Source organism: Ascaphus truei, unplaced genomic scaffold (assembly GCF_040206685.1).
Source record: "Ascaphus truei isolate aAscTru1 unplaced genomic scaffold, aAscTru1.hap1 HAP1_SCAFFOLD_704, whole genome shotgun sequence".
Lineage (NCBI taxonomy): Eukaryota > Metazoa > Chordata > Amphibia > Anura > Ascaphidae > Ascaphus > Ascaphus truei.
In genome coordinates, this window is record NW_027457038.1 from 12,143 (window position 1) to 38,537 (window position 26,395).

General features: G+C 54.2%; 1 protein-coding gene across 1 annotated transcript; it reads right to left on the minus strand.

Moving 5' to 3' along the window:
• On the minus strand, positions 1-25,866 carry LOC142486008 (RNA-binding protein 28-like). The gene is made up of 11 exons (XM_075584670.1): positions 25,325-25,866; positions 24,826-24,984; positions 23,377-23,471; positions 21,790-21,865; positions 21,295-21,387; positions 19,770-19,841; positions 9,757-9,979; positions 8,424-8,602; positions 6,431-6,492; positions 2,684-2,793; positions 1-74 (listed from the first exon to the last, which is right to left on the minus strand). Exons 1-10 carry the CDS (start codon positions 25,440-25,442, stop codon positions 2,773-2,775), a joined length of 1,098 nt encoding a protein of 365 aa, XP_075440785.1. The 5' UTR covers positions 25,443-25,866; the 3' UTR covers positions 1-74; positions 2,684-2,772.
• Positions 25,867-26,395: the final 529 nt, after the last annotated feature.

Below are 26,395 nucleotides of genomic sequence, written 5' to 3' on the forward strand. Positions count from 1 at the left end.
CTCTGACTGGTCTTTGGAAGCTGCCAGGCACTTGTCCGCTGCCACTTTATCCGCAAACTGAGCAAAGGCGCAGCCTGAAATACACAGCGCACAGGAGAATAGACGCACGCACAGGACAGAGCGCGAGGGCCCAATATCTCCCCTCCCCCTCAATACACCATCTACTCAGGATTTATATTACTTATTATAGGAATAACAGTGTGTGTGTGTGTATGTGTGTATGTATGTATATGTGTATGTATGTATGTATGTGTATGTATGTATATGTGTATGTATGTATGTATGTATGTATGTATGTATGTGTATGTATGTGTGTATGTATGTATGTGTATGTGTGTGTGTGTGTGTATGTGTATATGTGTGTATGTATATGTGCGCGCGTGCGTGTATAATGTACATATAAACATATATACATACAACAGAAAAGATATCCATACAGGAGCACACAGGTGTATCAAAAATAATAGACAATGTATTAATTAAATAAAAACAAGGGGAAAAGATTAAAACGGAGGGGACTTCAAACAACCTCCTCTAATCAGCAAGGGGACAGCCAAGGGAACACTGGACATACCATATAGGTTAATATCACCAAACATGGGCACAAATAAGCAGCCGGATATGCAATCAGTGAGGATAATATGAAGTAACCGCCCTTTACATCAGAAATGTAGCAACCACACGCATGTAACACAAGGGCGGGGCACTGAGAGAGGTTGCACCCAGCTGCACACACACATGTAACACAAGGGCGGGGCACTGAGAGAGGTTGCATCCAGCTGCACACACACAGGAAACACAGGAAAGATATACTGAGCTAATAGTACAAGAAATAGCTAGCGAGACAGCCCGGAGAATCCTGCGACGGTGTAAAACGTAGCACAAAAAGATCAGCCCAGAAATAGAACAGTCCGCGATACATCACCAGAGATCGGCAACTGATGACTGGAGTCCCAGGAGACCGTTGTCGGAACGCGTTGGAGCGGGAGTTCTGGCTGGGGGACCCCTCTTCTCACCGCGTTACAGAGACTGATCTCTGGTGATCTATCACGGACAATGTTCTATATCTGGACTGATCTTTTTTGTGGCAAAGAATATGCGGGGCCCCTTTAAATAAAAAGCGTATAATTAGGATATAGTCATTAGTATAAACAGGACACGGACCTCTAGCGCTAAACATGCCGCGTCCCCCCGGGGTTTAATGAGCGCAAGCGCACAGCCGCTCTGCTTTGTCTACCTACTTATCAACGTGTATTTATGCAGCGAGTCGCCTTATTTACATACTGCGGCAGCGTCACGTGCAAGAGACGCCTTATTTACATACTGCGCTGACAAAATAATATTGCTAAAATGAAGATACTGTTGATATATTTTTGAAATGGACTGGGGGGGTCTCTGGAGAAGGATTGAAAGTGATGTCCAGTTTCCATTTTGTGTGTAAGAATGTATGTGGTGTGTATGAGAGATTTCACTTCTAAGTTGATTTACGACTGGGCCTAAAGTAACACCCACATTCCTGGAGAGTGTTGGTATCAGGAACCTATTCATAGCTGTTTTGAGGCCAGTTCTAACCAGGTTTAATGAGCTGTAATATGATTGGTTTAAGAATTAAGGAGTGGTTAGTATAATCGGCCTAGTAACTGTGTGAGACAAAGGAACCAAGAATGTATAAAGAGGCTGCCTGGCAGAGAGAGTCGTGCAGACTTTTGAATGGGTATGATCATACTATACTATGTATTAAAATAAACTACTTATCAACTGAACCCCGTTTGTCAATTTTGGAACATTGACTGCGCCTTCCTGCGGCAGCGTCACGTGCAAGAGACGCCTTATTTACATACGGCGCCTTCCTGCGGCAGCGTCACGTGCAAGAGACGCCTTATTTACATACGGCGCCTTCCTGCGGCAGCGTCACGTGCAAGAGACGCCTTATTTACATACGGCGCCTTCCTGCGGCAGCGTCACGTGCAAGAGACGCCTTATTTACATACGGCGCCTTCCTGCGGCAGCGTCACGTGCAAGAGACATGTCGGCAATTTGGGGCACCTCCAGGGATCAGACCGGGAACATTTGTATTTGCTGCTAAAAATGTGAGATTATCCCCCCCCCCGCTGCTCCGCAGAACAGGATCCCCCCGCTGCTCCGCAGAACAGGATCCCCCCGCTGCTCCGCAGAACAGGATCCCCCCCGCTGCTCCGCAGAACAGGATCCCCCCCGCTGCTCCGCAGAACAGGATCCCCCCTGCTGCTCCGCAGAACAGGATCCCCCCGCTGCTCCGCAGAACAGGATCCCCCCCCCCGCTGCGGCGATGCAATGACTGGCGCATTACGTGTTGGTCATTAAACCTTTAGCTGCCAGAGGGGCCTGCGGCACGCTGCTCCGCCAACACGCCGCTCCGCCAACATGCCGCTCCGGCAGCTAAAGGGTTACCAGGGATAGTGCCGATCTGTGCACCATCACATCGACTTAAATGGGAGTTTCCGTGCGATAGTGCACAGATCGGCACTATTGGAGGGGTACAAGTTAAATGCTGTAACTGGGGTGACCTGCACGTTCCCTGATACACAGAGTCGGGGAGGAGGAGTAATGCACTGGGAACTGATCCCCCAGCTGCTCCTCCTCTCCCTCACTCACTCGGGGGCGGGGGATTGGAGTGTGAGTGGGACCCGCCGGCCGGACTCACCTTTGGAGTGCTCCGTATCGGGGTGCAGCACGATGCGGACATATTTGAGGTTCCCGAATTGCAGCAGCAGCTTCTCCAGATCCTCCTCCTCAGCGTTGAAGGACAGATTCCTGCAGGGGGCGCCGCGGGGGGAGAGGAGAGGTCCGCAGGTCAGAGCCAGTACTGCCAGGTACTCACAGGCAGCAGGACAGTAACAGTGAGTAACAGCGGGGACCAGGCCTTACAGTGAGATAACAGCGGGGACCAGGCCTTACAGCGAGACAACAGCGAGGACCAGGCCTTACAGTGGGATAACAGCGGGACCAGGCCTTACAGTGAGATAACAGCGAGGACCAGGCCTTACAGGGAGATACCAGCGGGGACCAGGCCTTACAGTGGGATAACAGCGGGACCAGGCCTTACAGGGAGATAATAGCGGGGACCAGGCCTTACAGTGAGATAACAGCGAGGACCAGGCCTTACAGTGGGATAACAGCGGGACCAGGCCTTACAGTGAGATAACAGCGAGGACCAGGCCTTACTTACAGGGAGATAACAGCGGGGACCAGGCCTTACAGTGAGATAACAGCAGGGACCAGGCCTTACAGTGTGATAACAGCGGGGACCAGGCCTTACAGTGAGTAACAGCGGGGACCAGGCCTTACAGTGAGTAACAGCGGGGACCAGGCCTTACAGTGAGATAACAGCGGGGACCAGGCCTTACAGTGATATAACAGCGGGGACCAGGCCTTACAGTGAGATAACAGCGGGACCAGGCCTTACAGCGAGATAACAGCGGGGACCAGGCCTTACAGGGAGATAACAGCGGGGACCAGGCCTTACAGTGAGATAACAGCGGGGACCAGGCCTTACAGTGAGATAACAGCGGGACCAGGCCTTACAGTGAGATAACAGCGAGGACCAGGCCTTACAGCGGGATAACAGCGGGGGACCAGGCCTTACAGCGGGGATAACAGCGGGGACCAGGCCTTACAGCGAGATACCAGCGGGGACCAGGCCTTACAGCGAGATAACAGCAGGGACCAGGCCTTACAGTGAGATAACAGCGGGACCAGGCCTTACAGTGAGATAACAGCGGGACCAGGCCTTACAGTGGGATAACAGCGAGGACCAGGCCTTACAGCGAGATAACAGCGGGGACCAGGCCTTACAGCGAGATAACAGCAGGGACCAGGCCTTACAGGGAGATAACAGCGGGGACCAGGCCTTACAGTGAGATAACAGCGGGACCAGGCCTTACAGTGGGATAACAGCGGGACCAGGCCTTACAGTGGGATAACAGCGAGGACCAGGCCTTACAGCGAGATAACAGCGGGGACCAGGCCTTACAGTGAGATAACAGCGGGGACCAGGCCTTACAGTGAGATAACAGCGGGGACCAGGCCTTACAGGGAGATAACAGCGGGGGACCAGGCCTTACAGTGAGAACAGCGGGGGACCAGGCCTTACAGGGAGATAACAGCGGGGACCAGGCCTTACAGGGAGATACCAGCAGGGACCAGGCCTTACAGGGAGATAACAGCGGGGACCAGGCCTTACAGGGAGATAACAGCGGGGGACCAGGCCTTACAGTGAAATAACAGCGGGGACCAGGCCTTACAGGGAGATAACAGCAGGGACCAGGCCTTACAGTGAGAACAGCGGGGACCAGGCCTTACAGTGAGAACAGCGGGGACCAGGCCTTACAGTGAAATAACAGCGGGGGACCAGGCCTTACAGTGAGATAACAGCGGGGACCAGGCCTTACAGTGAGATAACAGCGGGGACCAGGCCTTACAGTGAGATAACAGCGGGGACCAGGCCTTACAGTGAGATAACAGCGAGGGACCAGGCCTTACAGTGAGATAACAGCGGGGACCAGGCCTTACAGCGAGATAACAGCGGGACCAGGCCTTACAGTGGGATAACAGCGGGGACCAGGCCTTACAGTGAGAACAGCGGGGACCAGGCCTTACAGGTGAAATAACAGCGGGGACCAGGCCTTACAGTGAGATAACAGCGGGGGACCAGGCCTTACAGTGAGATAACAGCGGGGACCAGGCCTTACAGTGAGATAACAGCGGGGACCAGGCCTTACAGTGAGATATACAGCGGGGACCAGGCCTTACAGTGAGAACAGCGGGGACCAGGCCTTACAGGGAGATAACAGCGGGGACCAGGCCTTACAGGGAGATACCAGCAGGGACCAGGCCTTACAGGGAGATAACAGCGGGGACCAGGCCTTACAGGGAGATAACAGCGGGGACCAGGCCTTACAGCGAGATAACAGCGAGGACCAGGCCTCACAGTGAGATACCAGCGGGGACCAGGCCTTACAGGGAGATAACAGCGGGGACCAGGCCTTACAGTGAGATACCAGCGGGGACCAGGCCTTACAGTGAGATAACAGCAGGGACCAGGCCTTACAGTGAGATAACAGCGGGGACCAGGCCTTACAGTGAGATAACAGCAGGGACCAGGCCTTACAGTGAGATAACAGCGGGGACCAGGCCTTACAGTGAGATAACAGCGGGGACCAGGCCTTACAGTGAGATAACAGCAGGGGACCAGGCCTTACAGTGAGATAACAGCGGGGACCAGGCCTTACAGTGAGATAACAGCGGGGGACCAGGCCTTACAGTGAGATAACAGCGGGGACCAGGCCTTACAGTGAGATAACAGCGGGGACCAGGCCTTACAGTGAGATAACAGCGGGGACCAGGCCTTACAGTGAGATAACAGCGGGGACCAGGCCTTACAGTGAGATAACAGCGGGGACCAGGCCTTACAGTGAGATAACAGCGGGGATCGTCTTACTGCATTAAGTCAAAGTGATTGATAAAGATTCATTGTAGGTTGTGATACCTTTTAAGGGGCTAACAGTTCTTTGCATGTGGAATTATATTGTACAGAGCTTCACAAACCTCACAGGTCTCTTCTTCACATGTACAGAACTACCCTAACCTCACAGGTCTCTTCTTCACATGTACTGAGCTTTCCTAACCTCACAGGTCTCTTCTTCATGTGTACGGAGCTCCCCAAACCTCACAAGTCTTCTTCACATGTACTTAGCTTTCCTAACCTCACAGGTCTCTTCTTCATGTGTACAGAGCTTGAAAAATACTTGAAGTAACATGCATCACAACCTACAAGACTTGCACTCCTACAGGACCACGTCGACTTGTAGAACATGCAACTAAAAACAAGCACGTTTCATTGAATGAAACATGTTTAAATACATCCTTGTTTCTCTGGCGGTCGGATACTATGAAGAGTTTGTGATCGTTATTACTTTCGTTACATGACTGTTTGTGTCACCGCCTTTCCCACAGCAAACGCGCGTCCCGCAGCTATTCCCGAAGTTATTAATAACCACAAAGCCAACAAGGAAGGTTTGCGGATAACAAGGGGCTGAAAAGATGCAGAATTACAGCGTCCGCCCTCTTAGAAAAGAGAACAGGATTCATTTGGCAGAAAACACTTTCCCTTGGGGTATAATATTGGGATATACACATACACAATGTGTATATGTGTATATGTGTATATGTGTATATGTGTATATGTGTATATGTGTATATACACACACACACACACACACACACACACACACACACACACACAGTTTTGTTCTGTTTGTTGCGCAGGACTTTGGGATAAGGAAGGACGCCGGGACACAGCCAGTAACATGTAGGATAGGACAGACACTGAATTATTGGGATACAGGGATATATACAACATTATCACCTCTGGGACAGGGAGAAAACCCACCTGATAAACAAAGTCCTCCCCTCGTTCACATCCGAAGGGTAAATCCTTTCTCTTCTTTCTACCTACAAAAATGCCATGAAAAGTAAGTATGAGCTGCGGGGTCAGGGAGACGGTTTCTGCCGGGTCAGGGAGACGGTTTCTGCCGGGTCAGGGAGACGGGTTCTGCCGGGTCAGGGAGACGGGTTCTGCCGGGTCAGGGGAGACGGGTTCTGCCGGGTCAGGGAGACGGGTTCTGCCGGGTCAGGGAGACGGGTTCTGCCGGGTCAGGGAGACGGGTTCTGCCGGGTCAGGGAGACGGGTTCTGCCGGGTCAGGGAGACGGGTTCTGCCGGGTCAGGGAGACGGGTTCTGCCGGGTCAGGGAGACGGGTTCTGCCGGGTCAGGGAGACGGGTTCTGCCGGGTCAGGGAGACGGGTTCTGCCGGGTCAGGGAGACGGGTTCTGCCGGGTCAGGGAGACGGGTTCTGCCGGGTCAGGGAGACGGGTTCTGCCGGGTCAGGGAGACGGGTTCTGCCGGGTCAGGGAGACGGGTTCTGCCGGGTCAGGGAGACGGGTTCTGCCGGGTCAGGGAGACGGGTTCTGCCGGGTCAGGGAGACGGGTTCTGCCGGGTCAGGGAGACGGGTTCTGCCGGGTCAGGGAGACGGGTTCTGCCGGGTCAGGGAGACGGGTTCTGCCGGGTCAGGGAGACGGGTTCTGCCGGGTCAGGGAGACGGGTTCTGCCGGGTCAGGGAGACGGGTTCTGCCGGGTCAGGGAGACGGGTTCTGCCGGGTCAGGGAGACGGGTTCCGCCGGGTCAGGGAGACGGGTTCCGCCGGGTCAGGGAGACGGGTTCCGCCGGGTCAGGGAGACGGGTTCCGCCGGGTCAGGGAAGACGGGTTCCGCCGGGTCAGGGAGACGGGTTCCGCCGGGTCAGGGAGACGGGTTCCGCCGGGTCAGGGAGACGGGTTCCGCCGGGTCAGGGAGACGGGTTCCGCCGGGTCAGGGAGACGGGGTTCCGCGGGGTCAGGGAGACGGGTTCCGCGGGGTCAGGGAGACGGGGTTCCGCGGGGTCAGGGAGACGGGTTCCGCGGGGTCAGGGAGACGGGTTCCGCGGGGTCAGGGAGACGGGTTCCGCGGGGTCAGGGAGACGGGTTCCGCGGGGTCAGGGAGACGGGTTCCGCGGGGGTCAGGGAGACGGGTTCCGCGGGGTCAGGGAGACGGGTTCCGCGGGGTCAGGGAGACGGGTTCCGCAGGGGTCAGGGAGACGGGTTCCGCCGGGTCAGGGAGACGGGTTCCGCCGGGTCAGGGGAGACGGGTTCTGCCGGGTCAGGGAGACGGGTTCTGCGGGGTCAGGGAGACGGGTTCTGCGGGGGTCAGGGAGACGGGTTCTGCGGGGTCAGGGAGGACGGGTTCTGCGGGGTCAGGGAGACGGGTTCTGCGGGGTCAGGGAGACGGGTTTCTGCCGGGTCAGGGAGACGGGTTCTGCCGGGTCAGGGAGACGGGTTCTGCCGGGTCAGGGAGACGGGGTTCTGCCGGGTCAGGGAGACGGGTTCTGCGGGGTCAGGGAGACGGGTTCTGCCGGGTCAGGGGAGACGGGTTCTGCCGGGTCAGGGAGACGGGTTCTGCGGGGTCAGGAGACGGGTTCTGCCGGGTCAGGGAGACGGGTTCTGCGGGGTCAGGGAGACGGGTTCTGCGGGGGTCAGGGAGACGGGTTCTGCGGTCAGGGAGACGGGTTCTGCGGGGGTCAGGGAGACGGGTTCCGCCGGGTCAGGGAGACGGGTTCCGCGGGGTCAGGGAGACGGGTTCCGCGGGGTCAGGGAGACGGGTTCCGCGGGGTCAGGGAGACGGGTTCCGCGGGGTCAGGGAGACGGGTTCCGCGGGGTCAGGGAGACGGGTTCTGCGGGGTCAGGGAGACGGGTTCCGCGGGGTCAGGGAGACGGGTTCTGCGGGGTCAGGGAATAACTGGTTGCATAGTGTGCCCGGCTCCCCCCGGCGCAGGCGTTTTACTGTCCCACCTTTCTTCTGCTTCTCTGTGCCCGAGTCACTGCCGTCCGAATCCTCCGAGGCCGACCCTTCCTCTTCCATGTCACTCTCCTGCCCCGAGTCCCCAGACTCATCCTCCTCCTCCTCCTCCTCCTCCTCCTCCTCCTCCTCACTGCTGGAGGCCTCGGGAGCCTGGGACTTCTTCACAGGACTAAAATTATCACAGGAGGAACAATCACTGAGACATCAACAGGGCATCCCCCCCCCCACGGTGCTTACCCCTCCGATAAAGGGCCACGGCATCATTAATCAGTTCTCTGCCCAGGCAGTGCCCCCCACACGTGGCCCAGTGCCCCCCACACGTGGCCCAGTGCCCCACCACATTATGCAAACAGGCCATATAAGAAATCCTACCAAGACCCCACTATCACCAGAGGAATCTTACACTGACGGGGGGGGGGGAGCACTTCTTACACTGACCAGGGGGGGGGAGCACTTCTTACACTGACCGGGGGGGGGAGCACTTCTTACACTGACCGGGGGGGGGGAAGCACTTCTTACACTGACCAGGGGGGGGGGGGGCACTTCTTACACTGACCAGGGGGGGGGGGGAGCACTTCCTACACTGACCAGGGGGGAGCACTTCTTACACTGACCAGGGGGGGGGGGGAAGCACTTCTTACACTGACCAGGGGGGGGGGGGAGCACTTCTTACACTGACCAGGGGGGAGCACTTCTTACACTGACCAGGGGGGAGCACTTCTTACACTGACCAGAGGGGGAGCACTTCTTACACTGACCAGGGGGGGGGAAACACATCCTACACTGCCGGGGGGGTAGCACTTCCTACACTGCCCGGGGGGGTGGAGCACTTCCTACACTGCCCGGGGGGGGGGGGGAGAGCACTTCCTACACTGCCCGGGGGGGGGAGCACTTCCTACACTGCCGGGGGGGGGGGAAGCACTTCCTACACTGCCGGGGGGGAGCACTTCCTACACTGCCGGGGGGGAGCACTTCCTACACTGCCCAGGGGGGGGGGGGGGGGAGCACTTCCTACACTGCCCGGGGGAGGGGGGAGGGAGAGCACTTCCTACACTGCCCGGGGGGGGGGAGCACTTCCTACACTGCCGGGGGGGGGGAAGCACTTCCTACACTGCCGGGGGGGAGCACTTCCTACACTGCCGGGGGGGAGCACTTCCTACACTGCCCAGGGGGGGGGGGGAGCACTTCCTACACTGCCCGGGGGGGGGGGGGGGGGGGGAGTACTGCCTACACTGCCCGGGGGGGGGGGGGGGGGGGAGCACTTCCTACTGATGAAGGTTTTCCGACCCTCTTAACACCCAACTGATTACTTCTCACACTCACGTTTTTTGGACTTTAGTTTTTGGTTTAACTGGTTTCTGCTCTTCCTCCTCCTCCTCCTCCTCCTCCTCCTCCGATTCAGTGTCCCCTTCCTCTTCCTCCAACTCTTCCTCCACATCCCCTTTCTCCTCCTCCTGCTCCTCGACCTCTTTCTCCTTCTCCTCTGATGCCCCTTCCTCCTCCTCTCCCTGAGCAACCTCTGAATCTTCGCTGCTTTTCTTTTTTCCTGTACAGAAACATGGGGAATACATAAGAATACAAATACACACAGACACCACCCCCCCTCCCTCAACACTCAGACACCATCCCCCCAACACTCAGACACCATCCCCCCAACACTCAGGCACCATCCCCCCTCCCCCAACACTCAGACACCACCCCCCTCCCCCAACACTCAGACACCACCCCCCCTCCCCCAACACTCAGACACCACCCCCCCCGCTCTATTATATATAATGTAACTGACACTAATATTACAGAAACTTTAATTATGAAATAAATGTCAAAATAAAATGATTAGGTCTTGTTGGATGTTTTATTCTTCTTTACCCATTTTGGTCTCAGGCATCTCCTCGGACATCTCCTCGCCCACCTCTAGCTGAACCCCAGGTTCCCCGGGACTCAGGTTGGAAACCATATCTCCTCGCCCACCTCTGGCTGAAAACCAGGTTCCCCGGGACTCAGGTTGGAAACCAGATCTCCTCGCCCACCTCTGGCTGAAGCTCAGGTTCCCCGGGACTCAGGTTGGAAACCAGATCTCCTCGCCCACCTCTGGCTGAAGCTCAGGTTCCCCGGGACTCAGGTTGGAAACCATATCGCCTCGCCCACCTCTGGCTGAACCCCAGGTCCCCCGGGACTCAGGTTGGAAACCATATCTCCTTGCCCACCTCTGGCTGAACCCCAGGTTCCCCGGGATTCAGGTTGGAAACCATATCTCCTTGCCCACCTCTGGCTGAACCCCAGGTTCCCCGGGATTCAGGTTGGAAACCAGATCTCCTCGCCCACCTCTGGCTGATCCCCAGGTTCCCCGGGACTCAGGTTGGAAACCATATCTCCTCGCCCACCTCTGGCTGATCCCCAGGTTCCCCCGGGACTCAGGTTGGAAACCATATCTCCTCGCCCACCTCTGGCTGATCCCCAGGTTCCCCGGGACTCAGGTTGGAAACCATATCTCCTCGCCCACCTCTGGCTGATCCCCAGGTTCCCCCGGGACTCAGGTTGGAAACCATATCTCCTCGCCCACCTCTGGCTGATCCCCAGGTTCCCCGGGACTCAGGTTGGAAACCATATCTCCTCGCCCACCTCTGGCTGATCCCCAGGTTCCCCGGGACTCAGGTTGGAAACCAGATCTCCTCTCCCACCTCTGGCTGAACCTCATGGTTCCCAGGGACTCAGGTTGGAAACCACTACACACGTTAATCAACTTTGTTACATTAAATATTGTATCACTGGAGACTTCCTGTGACGTCAAGGGGAATGGCTGCCTGAGAGATTGGCTCCAGAGCCCCTCCACCATATAATCTATAATCATAGCAACTAAGTGAACAAATCACCCTCAAAACCTACAATCCTGAACCCCTAAGAGCAGCTGGGCACAAGAAGCATCTTTTTTGCCGATTTGGAGAGGGGTTGCCGGCGCTCTGGGAGGCCTGCTGTGAGCCCCGACCCCCGGTAGAAGTCCCCCCCTGATTTGAAAGTTCAAGGTCAGCGGAATCGCCTGGAGGAGCGGGCGGGAGGTAGGAGAGGCGTCGGGGCTAAGCTCCGAGTGTCCCGCGGAGTCTGCTCTCACTGCGGGGCTTGGGGATTCCCCCCCTGTGTGTGCTGCCACTGAAGTGAGCCCGCGGCGGCCTCCCGCGGCCCCGAAGGGAAGCCGAAGCTGCAGCAGCATCTCCCCGTTGCGGTCCCGGTCTCCGCTTGCCCCCTCCCCCCCCCGAATAAATAAATAAATAAACAACTACTCAGCAGCCCCAGAAACACCCCAGAAGCCCCGCAATCCTCTCACACCCCCACCCCCTTAAATAAAAGGGAATAAAAACAATAAAGTGGGGACCGTAAGCAGACAGGGGAACATACAGAGCATGAGCGGCAAGGGCAAAAAAGCAGCCCAGCAAACAGTCGCGAGCTACTTTACCCCAAATCAGCGTGCCGCAGGGAGCTGCGAGGACTCGCAAGACGGCGGCCTGACTCGCACGCGGGAAGACCCAGGTAGAACACAGCACCTTAAGGAGTGATATGAACCTCCTGGCTGCTAAGACGGACACTCTGAACCATAAGGTGGAAGCCTTGGAGCAGGCCCAATCCTCCGCAGAGGACGAAATAAACCGGTTACACTGGGAAATAAGGGAATTAAAGGAAAGTGCCGAAGTGCCGAAGATCAAGAAAATCGCGACCGGAGGCAGAACCTGAGAATAAGGTATGTCCCGGAGTCCGTGGAGACGGACCAGCTCCGCACTTACCTGACAGACTTATTTATCCACCTAGTCCCAGACTTATCCCCTGATAAACTGGAGATGGATAGGGCCCACAGAGCCCCGGGGCCAAAATCTACTGACCCCAAGAGGACCAGAGATGTCCTGATTAAATTCCACTACTACTCTACGAAGGAGAAATTATTAGCAGCCAGTAGAGACAAGGGAGCCTTACGAAATCTATAGTGATCTCTCGAGGAAAACTGTTGACAGGAGAAGAGAGTTAAAACCCCTCCTGCAGAAACTGAGAGAAAACAACTTAAAATATCGCTGGGGGTTCCCATTCAAAATCGTTGTGCAATCAGGAGGGAAATACCACACTCTATCCTACCCGGAAGAAATCCCGAGATTTATGAGAGGCCTGGGCATCCCGCAGGAGAGCGGAGGATCTGACCATGAAGAAGCTGACGGCGCTCAGAACCAAAGACCAACTGAGAAGGTACCGCGAACTTCCCAGAGAATCGCCACCCAGCGAAACCAAGTGGGGAAAGATTAAGAATCAAGACTCAGAACTTGTCCCGACCCGACGGAGGCGGCGGGACTGCGCCCTCTATTACCCCCGGATCTCCCTCCCCCTGGATAAAAGAGAGAAACAGCTCCCCTGTCTACCCCCCCGGTGGATCTCCACTTACCTGCTGTGAGATGAAGTCGCTCTCCTTCGGAGTGTCGGCGCTCTTGGCTTATGCCGGGAATGTGAGAAAGAGTCTCAGGACGAGAGCAGGGAGCGGCGGACAGCAGACCTGATGTAGACGGGGGGTGATGATGTTTGGTGGGGCGGGAGGGGCTTTGGTTGTGCGGAAGGGGGGGGGATGATTGTCTGGGGGAGAGGGGAACCACATTTCTCTCCCCTCCCCCCGTTCCTCTCCCCTCGTTCCCTACCCGGCCCCCCTCCCCCCGCCGTGATGGATTGGGGGCTGGTCCGGCGGTCTCGGCGGAGTCAGACTCGGCCAAAATAGACAGAGGCTGACAGCAAGCCCAAAGATAGACATATGGGGACTGAAGCTATATGAAGAAACTCCCTCGTGTGTATCCAGTGTTAGCTAAATATTCTAAATACTTACCTGGAGCCACCCCTACGCCAGGGGGTTCACCCACAACAGCTCGGTTCCTCCCGGGGTGCGCCCTGTACCCTTAGCAAATGTTGGTGGGCACAGTTGGGGGGCTCACCAGGGGAGGAAACGAGAAGCCTCTGAAAGGGGGATCCCAACAGAGGTCTTGGGCTTCCTACCATAGAGGCCAACAAGAAAAAGGGCTCCTGGAAAGATACCCAAGGGGGTGATACTTATATAGACCTCCTCCTCCCCCAGCGCCCTCCCTTCCCATCCCCTATATACCCCCCCCCCACCTACCCCCACGTGCTCCCTCCCTCGGCCCAGTTTATCCCCCCCCTCCCTTCCTCCCCCCCCTGGTCATACCCATCCCCCCTTCCACTTCTGCCCCCCCCCCCTACCCTAGCCGGGGAACACCCCTACCCCTATGCCAAACAGAGGTTAGCATGGCATATAAGCATTCGGCTAGGAAAGCAATTAGTTAAGGGTCCCATAACGTTAGACCCGGAAGTTATAGGGTTAGACAAGTTTTATGTGATTTAATATGTTTAGTTGCAATGTCTTTTGAAGGAGGGCTCTCTGGCCTCCCTGATGGCTCTCAGAGAGCGGCGCTCAGGGAAGTCTCCCAGAGGCAATAGGCCTACTACCTTCATCCTTAGAGAGATGAGGGTCTCTAAAACTGGGCTCTTGGACAGCCCACTTTCTTTTCTTTTTCCACTCTTTTCTCACCCCCCTCTCCTCCCCCATCCCCCCCATGCCCCCCCAGCCATCCGCGTGCCCAGAGAACACAGGAGACGCTCTTGCAGAACCAGCTCTCGTCAGCACCAGGTACTCTATACAAAAGAAAAGTCGCACATAAAAATGAACACAACCCTGTTTTTCTATCCACTCACACCCAGCAGGGACGAGCACATACGCAGACAACCAGGGTCTCCAGAAACCAAGATTCCACAAAAAGGCCACACAGAGGTCAAGACAAGGTATGACTGTAGAGACGCCCACCACCTTGGGAAAGTGGAGGGACTGACAGAAGCCCTGAAATACTATCCAGGTAACAATGGCCCACAACACAACACAAACTAATATCCCTAAATGTCAGAGGACTAAACTCAGTACTTAAAAGAAGGTTCGCTCTTCAGGAGCTCAAAAAGACAAAGGGAGACATCCTGTTTTTACAGGAAACTCACTTTAACACGACAACCCCCCCCAATACCTTCCAGAGATATTACCCTCAGACCTACTATGCATCCTGTCCAACCAAAAAGAGAGGGGTAGCTATTTTGTTCAAACAAAATGTTAAATTCTCTTTAAAAAAAGAATCTGCCTTCCGGATCTGCAGTTTTCTTATCCTCCAAGGCACCTTGTCCGGGGTGGATATTACTATGGTCAATATATACGCCCCAAACGAGGCCCAAGCTGACTTCCTGAGAGAACTTTGTGACAGCCTAGCTCCCCAGCCTAGAACTACACTGTTGTTGGCCGGAGACCTAAATATGCTTGTAAACCCCGACCAGGACAGGATGAGTACATTAGATACCCCCCTCTCTCGTGCTACGGAGAAAAATGCTAGGGAATTCCGTAACATACTGAAAGAGTTCGCATTAATGGATATCTGGCGAGCACAGCACCAGGGTCAGAGGGACTACTCCTACTTCTCCCCCCCGCACCAGACCTACTCAAGGATTGATTATTTTCTGGGTACTAAGGATATCTTCCAGGCAACCTCCCAGTCAGATATAGGATCAATATCCTGGTCGGACCACGCCCCGGTCTCGCTGACGCTCTCCCTCCCCTTCTATAAAAATAGCCAATACAATTGGAAACTAAATGATTCTCTGCTAAACCAACCAGATGTAGAAATAGAAATTAAACAAAAACTCAGAGAATACTTTACACTGAACAAGGGCTCCGTAGAGTCATCAGCGATGCTATGGGAGGCCCATAAGGCTACAATCAGAGGGAATATCATTTCCATAGCCTCATACAAGAAAAAAGCACGACAGAAATTGTACAACGAATTGGCGGGAAAGGTCCAATTACTGGAACAAAAACATAAAACTAATCCCTCAAAAAAATTACTCAAAATATTAGACAAAGCCAGATCTGAATTCAAACAGATACAACTCGATGAGGTGGAGAGGGCGCTGCGGTGGACCAGGCAAAAATACTACGATAAAGGGAATAAGGCCGACAGGTTATTAGCATCCAAGCTAAGAGGTCTGAGAACGAAAGCCCAAGTAACAGCTTTACAAACTAAGACAGGTGCCAAAACATATTGCGAGAAACAGATAGCAGCCGAATTCTCAGACTTCTACTCTAAATTATATAATCTAAAGTTCCCAAAAGATAGATCCTCTAACGAGGAAGCTATAGCTAAATATTTAGATTCATGTAACCTTCCAAGCCTCTCAGAAGGGGATCTTGCAGAACTAAACAAAAAAATCTCCCAAGAGGAGCTCTTAAATGCCATCTCCCAACTAAAACCTAGCAAAACGCCAGGCCCAGATGGGTTCTCCAATCAATATTATAAGACATTCAAGCTAATTTTAGCTCCATATCTCCTTGATATGTTCAACGAGTTTCTGGAGGGAACAAACATCCCAGCATCTATGTCTAAGGCCAATCTAGCAGTTATACCAAAGGAAGGGAGAGACCCACTACAGTGCGGTAGTTATCGCCCCATAGCCCTCCTTAATTCGGATCTAAAACTTTTCAGTAAAATTTTGGCCAACAGATTAACCCCCATACTTCCGAGCCTAATACACATAGATCAAGTCGGGTTTATTTCCGGCAGGCAGGCCTCAGATAACACCAGGAAAATCATTAACATAATCGACCATGTACATCTCTCATCCACGAAGGCCATCCTATTGAGTCTGGATGCGGAAAAAGCATTCGATAGGATCAGATGGGACTTCTTAGATCAAACATTAATCAAATTCGGATTCAAGGGCCACTATCTGACAGGGGTCAGAGCTCTGTACAAAAGTCCCACGGCCGTCGTGAAGCTCCCAGGAGGAGACGCAAACCCTATAAACATTAAGAATGGTACTCGACAAAGATGCCCCTTGTCTCCGCTTCTATTTGCCCTCTCTATCGAACCCTTGGCAGCAACAATTAGAGAGGATAAAAATATAAATGGTATTGAAATTGGGGGGACAAACTATAAGATATCCCTCTTTGCTGATGACATTATCCTGACTCTGGCCAACCCCTTGACCTCACTCCCGAATTTACACTCACAACTAGACAAATTCAGCAAAATCTCGGGATACAAAACTAATATGGATAAGTCGGAAGCATTAAATATATCCCTACCCCACCCCGAGGCCAAATTACTGCAAATAAACTTCAATTATAGGTGGAGCTCCACAAAAATCAAATACCTAGGAATACAAATAACACGGGAGTACAAAACACTATTTCAATACAATTACCCACCCCTATTTGCGAGACTCAAAAAAGACCTTCAAAGCTGGAATGGATATCAGATATCTTGGCTAGGAAGAATAGCCACGGTAAAAATGAACATCCTACCAAGACTTCTGTATTACTTTCAGACTCTCCCCATTGATATCCCACTAGGTGAACTCAAAAATATGCAAAACAAAATCTTCGAATTTATTTGGCAAAATAAAAGACCCAGGGTAGCTAGAACTATCTTGCTAGCACCAAAGGAAAGCGGAGGCTTGGCAGTCCCGGATATCATGAAATATTATTTGGCGGCCCAACTCAAACAAGTTATAATGTGGAACAACGAACCAACCACAAGCTGTTGGATTGGGATTGAGTCTGCCTATGCGAGACCTCTCTCACTCCCGGCCACCCTGTGGACCGAGAGGGGTAGGGAGACCTTCTCAGAAACATTACAGCTGGGAGCAATGAAATGTACATGGAGAATATGGACTAAAAATAAAGATAGGTTTAACCTAACGGCCTCACCCTCACAACTAACGCCCATATTTAACAACCCGGAGTTCCCCCCAAGCTTGCTCCCACAGAGACTCAGTGAATTAAAAAAGTTAAAGATAATGGTAGCAGAGCAGTTTATAGGAAACGGAAAGATCCTATCGATTCAGGAATTGGAGAAAAAACAACAAACAGTGAACCTGCCAATATTTGGCTTCCTGCAGATCAGGCATTACCTGCAAACTCTTTCCAAAGAATTAACATTTCAACCATTAACAAATTCCGAGCGCCTATGCAGGAAAGGATATTACTGTAAGGGGTTGATTTCGGAAGTGTATCTGGGCCTGGCAAGAACAGCAGGTTGTTCCCAACACAATTATATGCTCAAGTGGGCGGAAGATTTGAACATAGAGATCGATAGGGAAGACTGGGAGGATATCTGGGAGGCAGCTTCCAAAACATCAATATGCACCACCACCAAAGAGAACATTTATAAAATTCTATTTCAATGGTACTTAACCCCGAGTAGGTTGAGCCAGATCTTCCCCGGGACCCCAGATTTGTGCTGGAGGGGATGCGGACAAAGAGGAGATATGGCTCACATCTGGTGGAATTATCCAAAGATTCAGGTGTTCTGGGTCATGATCAAATCATTAATCCGAGAATACCTGGGGGTGGAGGTTGAGATGGACCCGCTGACCATGGTGCTGGCTAAACCAATTGACGAGCTAGAGACGGCAGAATACAAAATGACAATACACGTACTCACGGCAGCTCGCTGTTGTGTGGCAGCGGCCTGGAAAAAAATAAATCCACCATCCAAACAGGCAATACTACGAAGACTCCGCGAAATAAAGTCAATGGAGCTCCTTACAGCGAAACTAACCCAAAAAATGGACAAGTTCCATAAGACATGGGAAATATGGCCAGGGGTGTAACAGACTACTACGAAAGCTATCGGAAAAAACTAAGGGGCCAATTGGGCTGGTCCCCCCCCCCTTCCCCCCCCTCCTCCCCTGCCCTTCTCTCCCTCCCCAACTCTACTTTCCTCCCCCTCTCCTTTCACCCCTCTCTCTCCCCCTATCTTTTCTTTTTTCTTTCCTGATAATAAAAGATGCGCACAAAGAAGCGGCCGCTTCCACTTTAATGCACCTAATGGGGGAGTATGTGAATAGGTAATACTCAACACAACTAGTCACATATTTAACTTGAACAGGTACAATGATTCCTGAATATTTACTGTGTTGTACATGACAGTTAGTACTCCTCCAGTGTTTGTATAACGAAATGTATGAAATGTGTGTATTTTGTGAAAAACAATAAAAAAATTGAAAAAAAAAAAAAAAAAAAAACATTGTATCACTGACCTTTAGCTCTAGAACTATCTAGTGATGAGTTAGTTACCAATCAGGAAATCGTTGTATATATGTTCTAGACTGGGATCTTTCCTTGTGTTACAATCCAGTAGCGTTGTGACACCTAGAACCTGCATTCACCATGAGTGAATCTCTATACATTTACACTTTATAAATCGCACAGATAAGGAGTTCGGTCTTCTTAATAAGTAAATATCTCAATGTAATCCTGAGGGGTTTCAACGCTCTTCTTAGAAATGAGACCCCTTTGCTACATGAACTGACCAGGTATTCAGATTCCGTGACAATGCCCAGAGAAGGTGGGGAGGGCTTCAATGCCGTGTGACGAAGACCCCCGGATGGGTGGAAACATTGGTTAATCTCAGACACAAAACACTAACCTCTGTGAGTTTAACACAATATTTTCAGTGTAATTACTGGTTTGCTGCTGATTTCTGTTGATACTACACCCACGCCTCGCACCTACGCCTCGCACCCACGCCTCGCACCTACGCCTCGCACCCACGCCTCGCACCCACGCCTCGCACCCACGCCTCGCACCCACGCCTCGCACTCACGCCTCACACCCAACGCCTCACACCCACGCCTCACACCCAACGCCTCACACCCAACGCCTCACACCCACGCCTCGCACCTGGGTCTGTGTCCCCACGGCAGGAGGTTTCCCTCAAACCGTGGGAAATATCTAATACATAAAGAGCTGCTTGTTCATCGATGTGCGGAGTCATGTTACTCTCCGCTAACGCGCTGCCTGGCCCGCCGCCGCCGCGAGGGGCTCTGACTGGGCCGCCGCCGCCACGAGGGGCTCTGACTGGCCCGCCGCCGCGAGGGGCTCTGACTGGGCCGCCGCCGCCGCCGCCATGAGGGGCTCTGACTGGGCCGCCGCCACGAGGGGCTCTGACTGGCCCGCCGCCGCGAGGGGCTCTGACTGGCCGCCGCGAGGGGCTCTGACTGGCCGCCGCGAGGGGCTCTGACAAACTGTTTCACTTTCTCCCAAACAAAACCAAAGCCGGAGGAACACTCGCCGGGAGCACAATTATTTAACCATTTCAGTGACCGGAGGCCGGCAGCCCAAGTTTTGGAGGGAGATCTAGGTTGAGTTGCTGGTCCCTGCACTGAAGGGGTTAATCCCAGCATGTCTGGGCCACAATAACCCAGCAGGGTGGTATATTAACCCTTTAGTAGCGGGATAGGTATAAAGATGTTCCACGTACCGGTGGTGGCAGCTCCCTGCGTGGCTGTGTACTTATCCTTGGCCACTGCCCAGTCCACGGCCACTGTCCGACCTGAATACAGAAAGCATCATACAGAGGCCAGGTTAGGAACTCAGTCTTACACCCACCAACAAAGCAGCACGTGGGAGAGAGCCGGGGGGAGGGGGAGCCGCGGCACCAGCAGGGGGGGAGCAGCACGTGGGAGAGAGCCCGGGGGAGGGGGAGCCACGGCACCGGCAGGGGGGGAGGGGGAGCCGCGGCACCGGCAGGGGGGGAGGGGGAGCCGCGGCACCGGCAGGGGGGGAGGGGGAGCCGCGACACCGGCAGGGGGGGAGGGGGAGCAGCATGGCACCGGCAGAGGGGGGGGGGGGGGAACAGCAGCACGGCACCGGCAGAGGGGGGGGGGGGGGGGGGGGAACAGCAGCACGGCACCGGCAGGGGGGGGGGGGGGAACAGCAGCACGGCACCGGCAGGGGGGGGGGGGGGGGGGAACAGCAGCACGGCACCGGCAGGGGGGGGGGGAACAGCAGCACGACACCGGCAGGGGGGGGTAACAGCAGCACGGCACCGGCAGGGGGGAGGGGGGGGCGGAACCGCAGCACGGCACCGGCCGGGGGGGGAGCAGCAGCACGGCACTGGCAGGGGGGGGGGGGGGAACAGCAGCACGGCACCGGCAGGGGGGGGGGGGGAACAGCAGCACGGCACCGGCAGGGGGGGGGGAGCAGCAGCACGGCACCGGCAGGAGTGGAACAGCAGCACGGCACCGGCAGGGGGGGGGGGGAACAGCAGCACGGCACCGGCAGGGGGGGGGGGGGGGGGAGGCAGCAGCACGGCACCGGCAGGAGTGGAACAGCAGCACGGCACCGGCACGGGGGGAACAGCAGCACGGCACCGGCAGGGGGGGAACAGCAGCACGGCACCGGCAGGGGGGGAACAGCAGCACGTACCGGTGGTGGCAGCTCCCTGCGTGGCTGTGTACTTATCCTTGGCCACTGCCCAGTCCACGGCAGGGGGGGGGGGGGGGGGAACAGCAGCACGGCACCGGCAGAGGGGGAGGGGGGGGCGGAACAGCAGCACGGCACCGGCAGGGAGGGGGGGGGAAGCAGCAGCATGGCACCGGCAGGAGTGGAACAGCAGCACGGCACCGGCAGGGGGGGGGGGGAACAGCAGCACGGCACCGGCAGGGGGGGGGGGGGGAACAGCAGCACGGCACCAGCAGGGGGGGGGGGGGAGCAGCAGCACGGCACCGGCAGGAGTGGAACAGCAGCACGGCACCGGCAGGGGGGGGGGAGGGAACAGTAGCACGGCACCGGCAGGCATGGCAGATGGGGGGGAGGAGCACCGGCATGGCAGATGGGGGGGAGGAGCACCGGCATGGCAGATGGGGGGGGAGGAGCACCGGCATGGCAGATGGGGGGGGAGGAGCAGCGGCACGGTACGGGGGAGGAGGGGCGACACGGCACCGGCAGGGGGGGGGGGAGCAGCGGCACGGCACCGGCAGGAGGGAGCAGCGACATGGCCTCACCTTTTATACTCTTCATGTTGGTGCCGGTCAGCGCTTTGCCGGCCTCCAGCATGTTCTTATACTGCACGAAGGCGAAACCTCGCAGCTTCCCATCTACACGGGGGGGGAGGAGGGTGTCACTATTACATGTCAGGAGCAGCACGGGGGGAGGAGGGTGTCTCACTATTACACGTCAGGAGCAGTACGGGGGGGGGGGGGGGCTCACTATTACACGTTAGGAGCAGCACGGGGGGAGGAGGGGGGGCTCACTATTACACGTTAGGAGCAGCATAGGAGTTAGGGCGAGGGGGGGTCTCACTATTACATGGTAGGAGAGGTACCGGGAGGGTGGGTGGGAGAGGTTTTTAGGAGGGGGTCTCCCTATTACACGGTAGGAGCAGCACCGGGGGGGGGTTGCAGGGGGAGAGGAGGGGGTCTTACCGTCACACGGTAGGAGCAGCACGGGGGGTGGGGGGGAAATAGGAGCAGGGGGGGGGGGAATAGGAGCAGACATACCTGGCTTTGTGGGGATATTAACCTCCTGCACAGATCCAAAGGTAGAGAAATGTTTCTTAAGATCATCTTCAGAGCACTGAGAAATACAGCAAAGGGTCCCACTTATTGTGTGTTATTGTGTGTTATTGTGTGTCTGCTTGTAGCCACGAACCAGCCTCACAGGATGAAACTGCTGTCTGTGAGCAGGGTTACTGGCTCTGCACTTCTTTAACCCATGCTGTGCTGAAAAGGTGTTTATTGCGATAAGCAGAATCTTTTAGGGGTCCCATGTTAAAATGGTCAATAAGCAAAAAGTGACACACTGTGAGGGCTCATTTGCATGTCATTACCCAGAATCCCCGGGTGTGCAGTGTAAGCACTGTATACTAAGAGATAATGGGGAAGGGCAGGTTTGCGGGCCTCTCCGACACGTGACTGCGCGCCCAACGTGGTATATTTATTTGTTTGTTGTACATAGAAATACATCGTTTCTCAAACTGCCCCGAATGGAAGAACACGAGAAATAACAGGCGTCGGGAGGACACCCGCCGCCGCGCGGCCTCCGGGGCGCACAGGGCGGACTCGTTTCATCGTTAACCCTTTGGGTGCCCTAAGACGTAGCAACTACATCCTGGGGTCCGGCCCAGCAGGGGCCGCGTGACGTTCGTGGCCACGTCGTGGCGTCTGGCCCCAGGAGAGATCCTGTCCCGGGTTCCCAGGGAAGAGGCGGTTTCCTTCGCTACCATTTCCATGTCAAGGGTCGCCGAGGTCACATGATCGCCGTCTGCCAGAGGGGCACTAAATACACAGACTATCTTCTGCCAATGTGAAGGCCGCTGCAGCAGTGTGCGACCCTGGGATCTACCCCCCCGGGTGCCACAATACAGGAGAAATCAGAGAGCCCTTTATAGAGAGGAGACGGTTAAAGGGTCAAACCCACAGAGAGGGTCCGGAGAGGGGTTTAACCCATTTATAGTGCGCGGCCTCGGATACAGCGCCTGTCGTCTGAGTGATCTGTGGACGGGGAGGCCGTGGCGTCACGAGGCTGGCTCGTTCTCATTGGCTAAACCGCTCGCGTGATGCGGCCGTCGCACGAAAAAAACTGAAATAATTTGTGTCTGTTCAAAAGTAGTGCGCGCATTCACCTGCACTATGGCCGGCCCGATAGAGCTACTATATTTTGTTCGCCCCGTTGCTCGCACTGCGGACGCAGTCTCATTGCGTGCTTAGAAACACCCGATCCGCATTAAAGTCCCCGTTTTACTTATTTGGCCCCAAAATAAAGGCGCTCATGAATTTCTCCGAGGACACAGAATTCAAGCAAATAAGCTGCGTATATTTATCTGTCTGACTAACGACGGTCTCGGAATTCATTTGCAAACAAATGACAGCGCTATTTACCTGTGGTTAACAAATGACAAACAGTCTCATCGCTAAAAAATATTACATAAAGTTTGTAAAAATCCTCCGACTCTGCTTTATCATGAAAGTTTTTTTTAGAAATGATAAATACTTATGGATGTCCGCCGCCTGTATTTAACCTATTACACACGTCCCTGTCTTTAGATCACATGGGTGGCTGCCCGTGTAACGGCACGTATACCGTACCTTAAAGCTCAGGTTCCGGACAATCAGCCTGGCCTTCCTATATGGGCTTTTCACATCTTTAGGCTTCTGCACTTTCTTGGGGGCTTCACTGGGGTCTGCAGGAAAGTAACAGAGAGAAGAGGGTTACATTATATCAAGAGGTGATCTCGGGTGTTATATTCACGTTAGATTATTCTGCTCACACTGTAAACTCTTATATTCAGGTACACTGTAATTCATCTATCTATATATATAAAACTGAAAAGTTTGTTTGTCCGTGTCTCTGGACAATCTGATTGGTCTGTCTGGCCACGGCCCGCCCCCCGGGGCTGTCATTGGCCTGCGGGGTTCGCCGACGTCACGGACACCAATTACCACACTAACGTCACGGACACCAGCACACTCACTAAGCTTTGGGAGTACGCTTAGCTTGGAGATTTGGGACTGCAGCCTGCTCTCACCTCTGACTCTCACCCAAGGACATTTTCCCGCCTCTACACCTGCTCTCACCTCTGAGGTACCGACCGCTGCTGTGTGTCAGCCCTACCCCGCCCCCCGTCACCCCCCCTCTAACGGTTCAACAATGAAAACTATTCTTACCATAAATGTTACAGGTCAACTCACAGAACTGAAGTCTTGAGTCAAGACATAGAAGTTTTTTACCCCACACACCCCTCCCCTTCCCATTTTACCTGCACACCCCCTCCCGCACGCCTCCCCCCCTCCTCATCCCTGCGGACTGTCCAGTGCCACATGTCAGCCGTCCCCCACCACCCCTGTACCGCTGATGCAGGCCATAGAGAGCGCGACCGCACAAACAGAAGTCCGTACCTCGGAGGAAGGCCACAGAGCGTGCGACCACGCGGCTGAATTTTCACAAGAGAAACAATTTTGTGTTTGTCGCACGACGGCCGAGTCACGTGGGCAGTTCAGCCAATGAGGGCGATCTGCGCAAGTGACGTCACGGCCACGCCTCCCGGTCGCTGTGGCTCAGGCCACGGATCGCACAACGCCATGCGCGCACCTACTATATCCGCGGCCACAAGGGCCACAGACTTTGTCCACACGTGAATATTGAATGTTGAATCATTTGTAGATAAATAAATGTTGATAAAGTATCATAGTTTGTGTCATTTGTTTGATGAGGTTATCTTCATCTGTTATTAGGACTTAGATTAAGATGTAATGACATTTTAGGTTTGAAATATGTGAAAATCCTGAGGGGTTCACAAACGTTTTCTTGCCACGGTGTGTGAAGACAAAGCGACAATGGGAAGGAGTTCCTGTCACAAGGAGCTAGCAATCTATCAGTCTATGTATGAAGCGGTGCAATCCGGGGGCAGAAAAACTGCACCAGATATTTTAACGGAGGAAATGTGAATGGGATCAATAGGAATTGTGTCTGATACAGTTGGTGCAAATGTTTTGCCCCAGGATTGCTCCACTTTGCCCTCGACACCATAATCTTACCCTCGTTTTTTGTCTTCTTGCCTTTATCCCGCTGCTTCTTTTTCGCCACCACGACCTCGATCTTGCTCCCGTCGTACTCCTTGACTTCCTTCACTGCTCGCTGCGCGTCCTCCAGCATGGAGAACGTGACGTAGCCGAAGCCTCTGCATTTCTCTGCACCTGAGGGAGAGCGCGGGTGGCACGGTCAGTTGAGGTGCTGTAACTGATCACATTCACAACATATTTCTGGCAGACACAAGAAGGATTATTATAGGCAGGCAGCAGATTTATACACGACAGGTGTCTGCAATTAGCAAAACGCACACCTTGATGTGAACATACAGCACCCCCAGCGTCTCACACAGACGAGAGAGACAGTTAGCGATGCAGCGCAGAGACAGGCCGTGATGCGGCGCAGATATTCAGCGATGCAGCACAGACAGACACAGAGACAGGCGGAAATGCAGTGCAGACAGGCGGCGATTCGGCACAGACATCTATATATCCCCCCCGCTCTGACCTTTCTCCCGCACCACGAAACTCTGTCTGACGGGGCCTTTCTCACTGAAGATCTGCTCCAGCCGCTCACTGCTCGCACTCTGCGGGAGACCGCGCACAAACAGCGTCAATCCGGACATCACAGTGCTGAGAGGTAGGGGTCTGCTCTGGGAATAGAGGAGGGTGGGGGGGTCTCTGCTGCTCTGGAAATAGAGGAGGGTGGGGGGGGGGTCTCTGCTGCTCTGGGGACAGAGATGGGGGGGGGTCTCTGCTGCTTCGGGGATAGAGAGGGGGGTGGTCTTTGCTGCTCCGGGGGAAGGGGGGGATGTCCAGAGACAGAGATGTGGTGCTCTGCTGCTCCGGGGATAGAGATGGGGGGTGAGGTGGGATCGCTGCTGCTAAGGGGGGAGGGGGGGTCTCTGCTGCTCCGAGGATAAATGGGAGGGGGGTCTCTACTGCTCCGGGGATAGAGGGGAGGGGGAGCTCTGCTGCTCCGGTCCGTCTCTGCGCTTGACTAGGTACCACGCTACTCTCTGGGCGCCGCCATTTTGCCTAACCCGGAAGTCCTCTCATGAAACAGCTCCGACGCGCACCTCGCCCCCGCACACTGTGGTTCCGCTGCTGGGGAAGCATTGCACACAGATGTAACAGGAGCCCTGCTTATCCCCATGAGTTATATTCTATATTATAATGCACATATATGTATATATCAGTCATGTACAGCAATGTGAATGTGTATATACTGGTGATATTATATAAATATGTGTATATATTAGTGATTTATATCATATGTATAATAGATTAATAGTACAATATAAATATGTATATTAGCGGTATAATATTAATATGTATAATATATTAGTGACATATTATGTATTTCTTTATTCATATAGCGCTTTACAGCAGTGATACATGTGATATAATAATATAACACATAATGCGAATAAGCGTTTTAGACATGAAAGCAACAATATGAAAAGGAGTCCCTGCTCTGAAGAGCTTACAATCTAATTGGTAAGTAGGGAGAACTTACAGAGACATTAGGAAGGTGTTCTGATAAGTGCGCCTGATTTATTATTATTGTTTATTTAAT

Coding starts and splice junctions, on each gene's coding strand:
- LOC142486008 (XM_075584670.1), bottom strand. CDS start 25,442: ATGTCCGGATTGACGCTGTTTGTGCGCGGTCTCCCGCAGAGTGCGAGC. Junction 23,472..24,825: donor CAAGAAGACAAAAAACGAGG/GTAAGATTATGG, acceptor ACTTTCCTGCAG/ACCCCAGTGAAGCCCCCAAG. Junction 6,493..8,423: donor CACAGAGAAGCAGAAGAAAG/GTGGGACAGTAA, acceptor GCATTTTTGTAG/GTAGAAAGAAGAGAAAGGAT.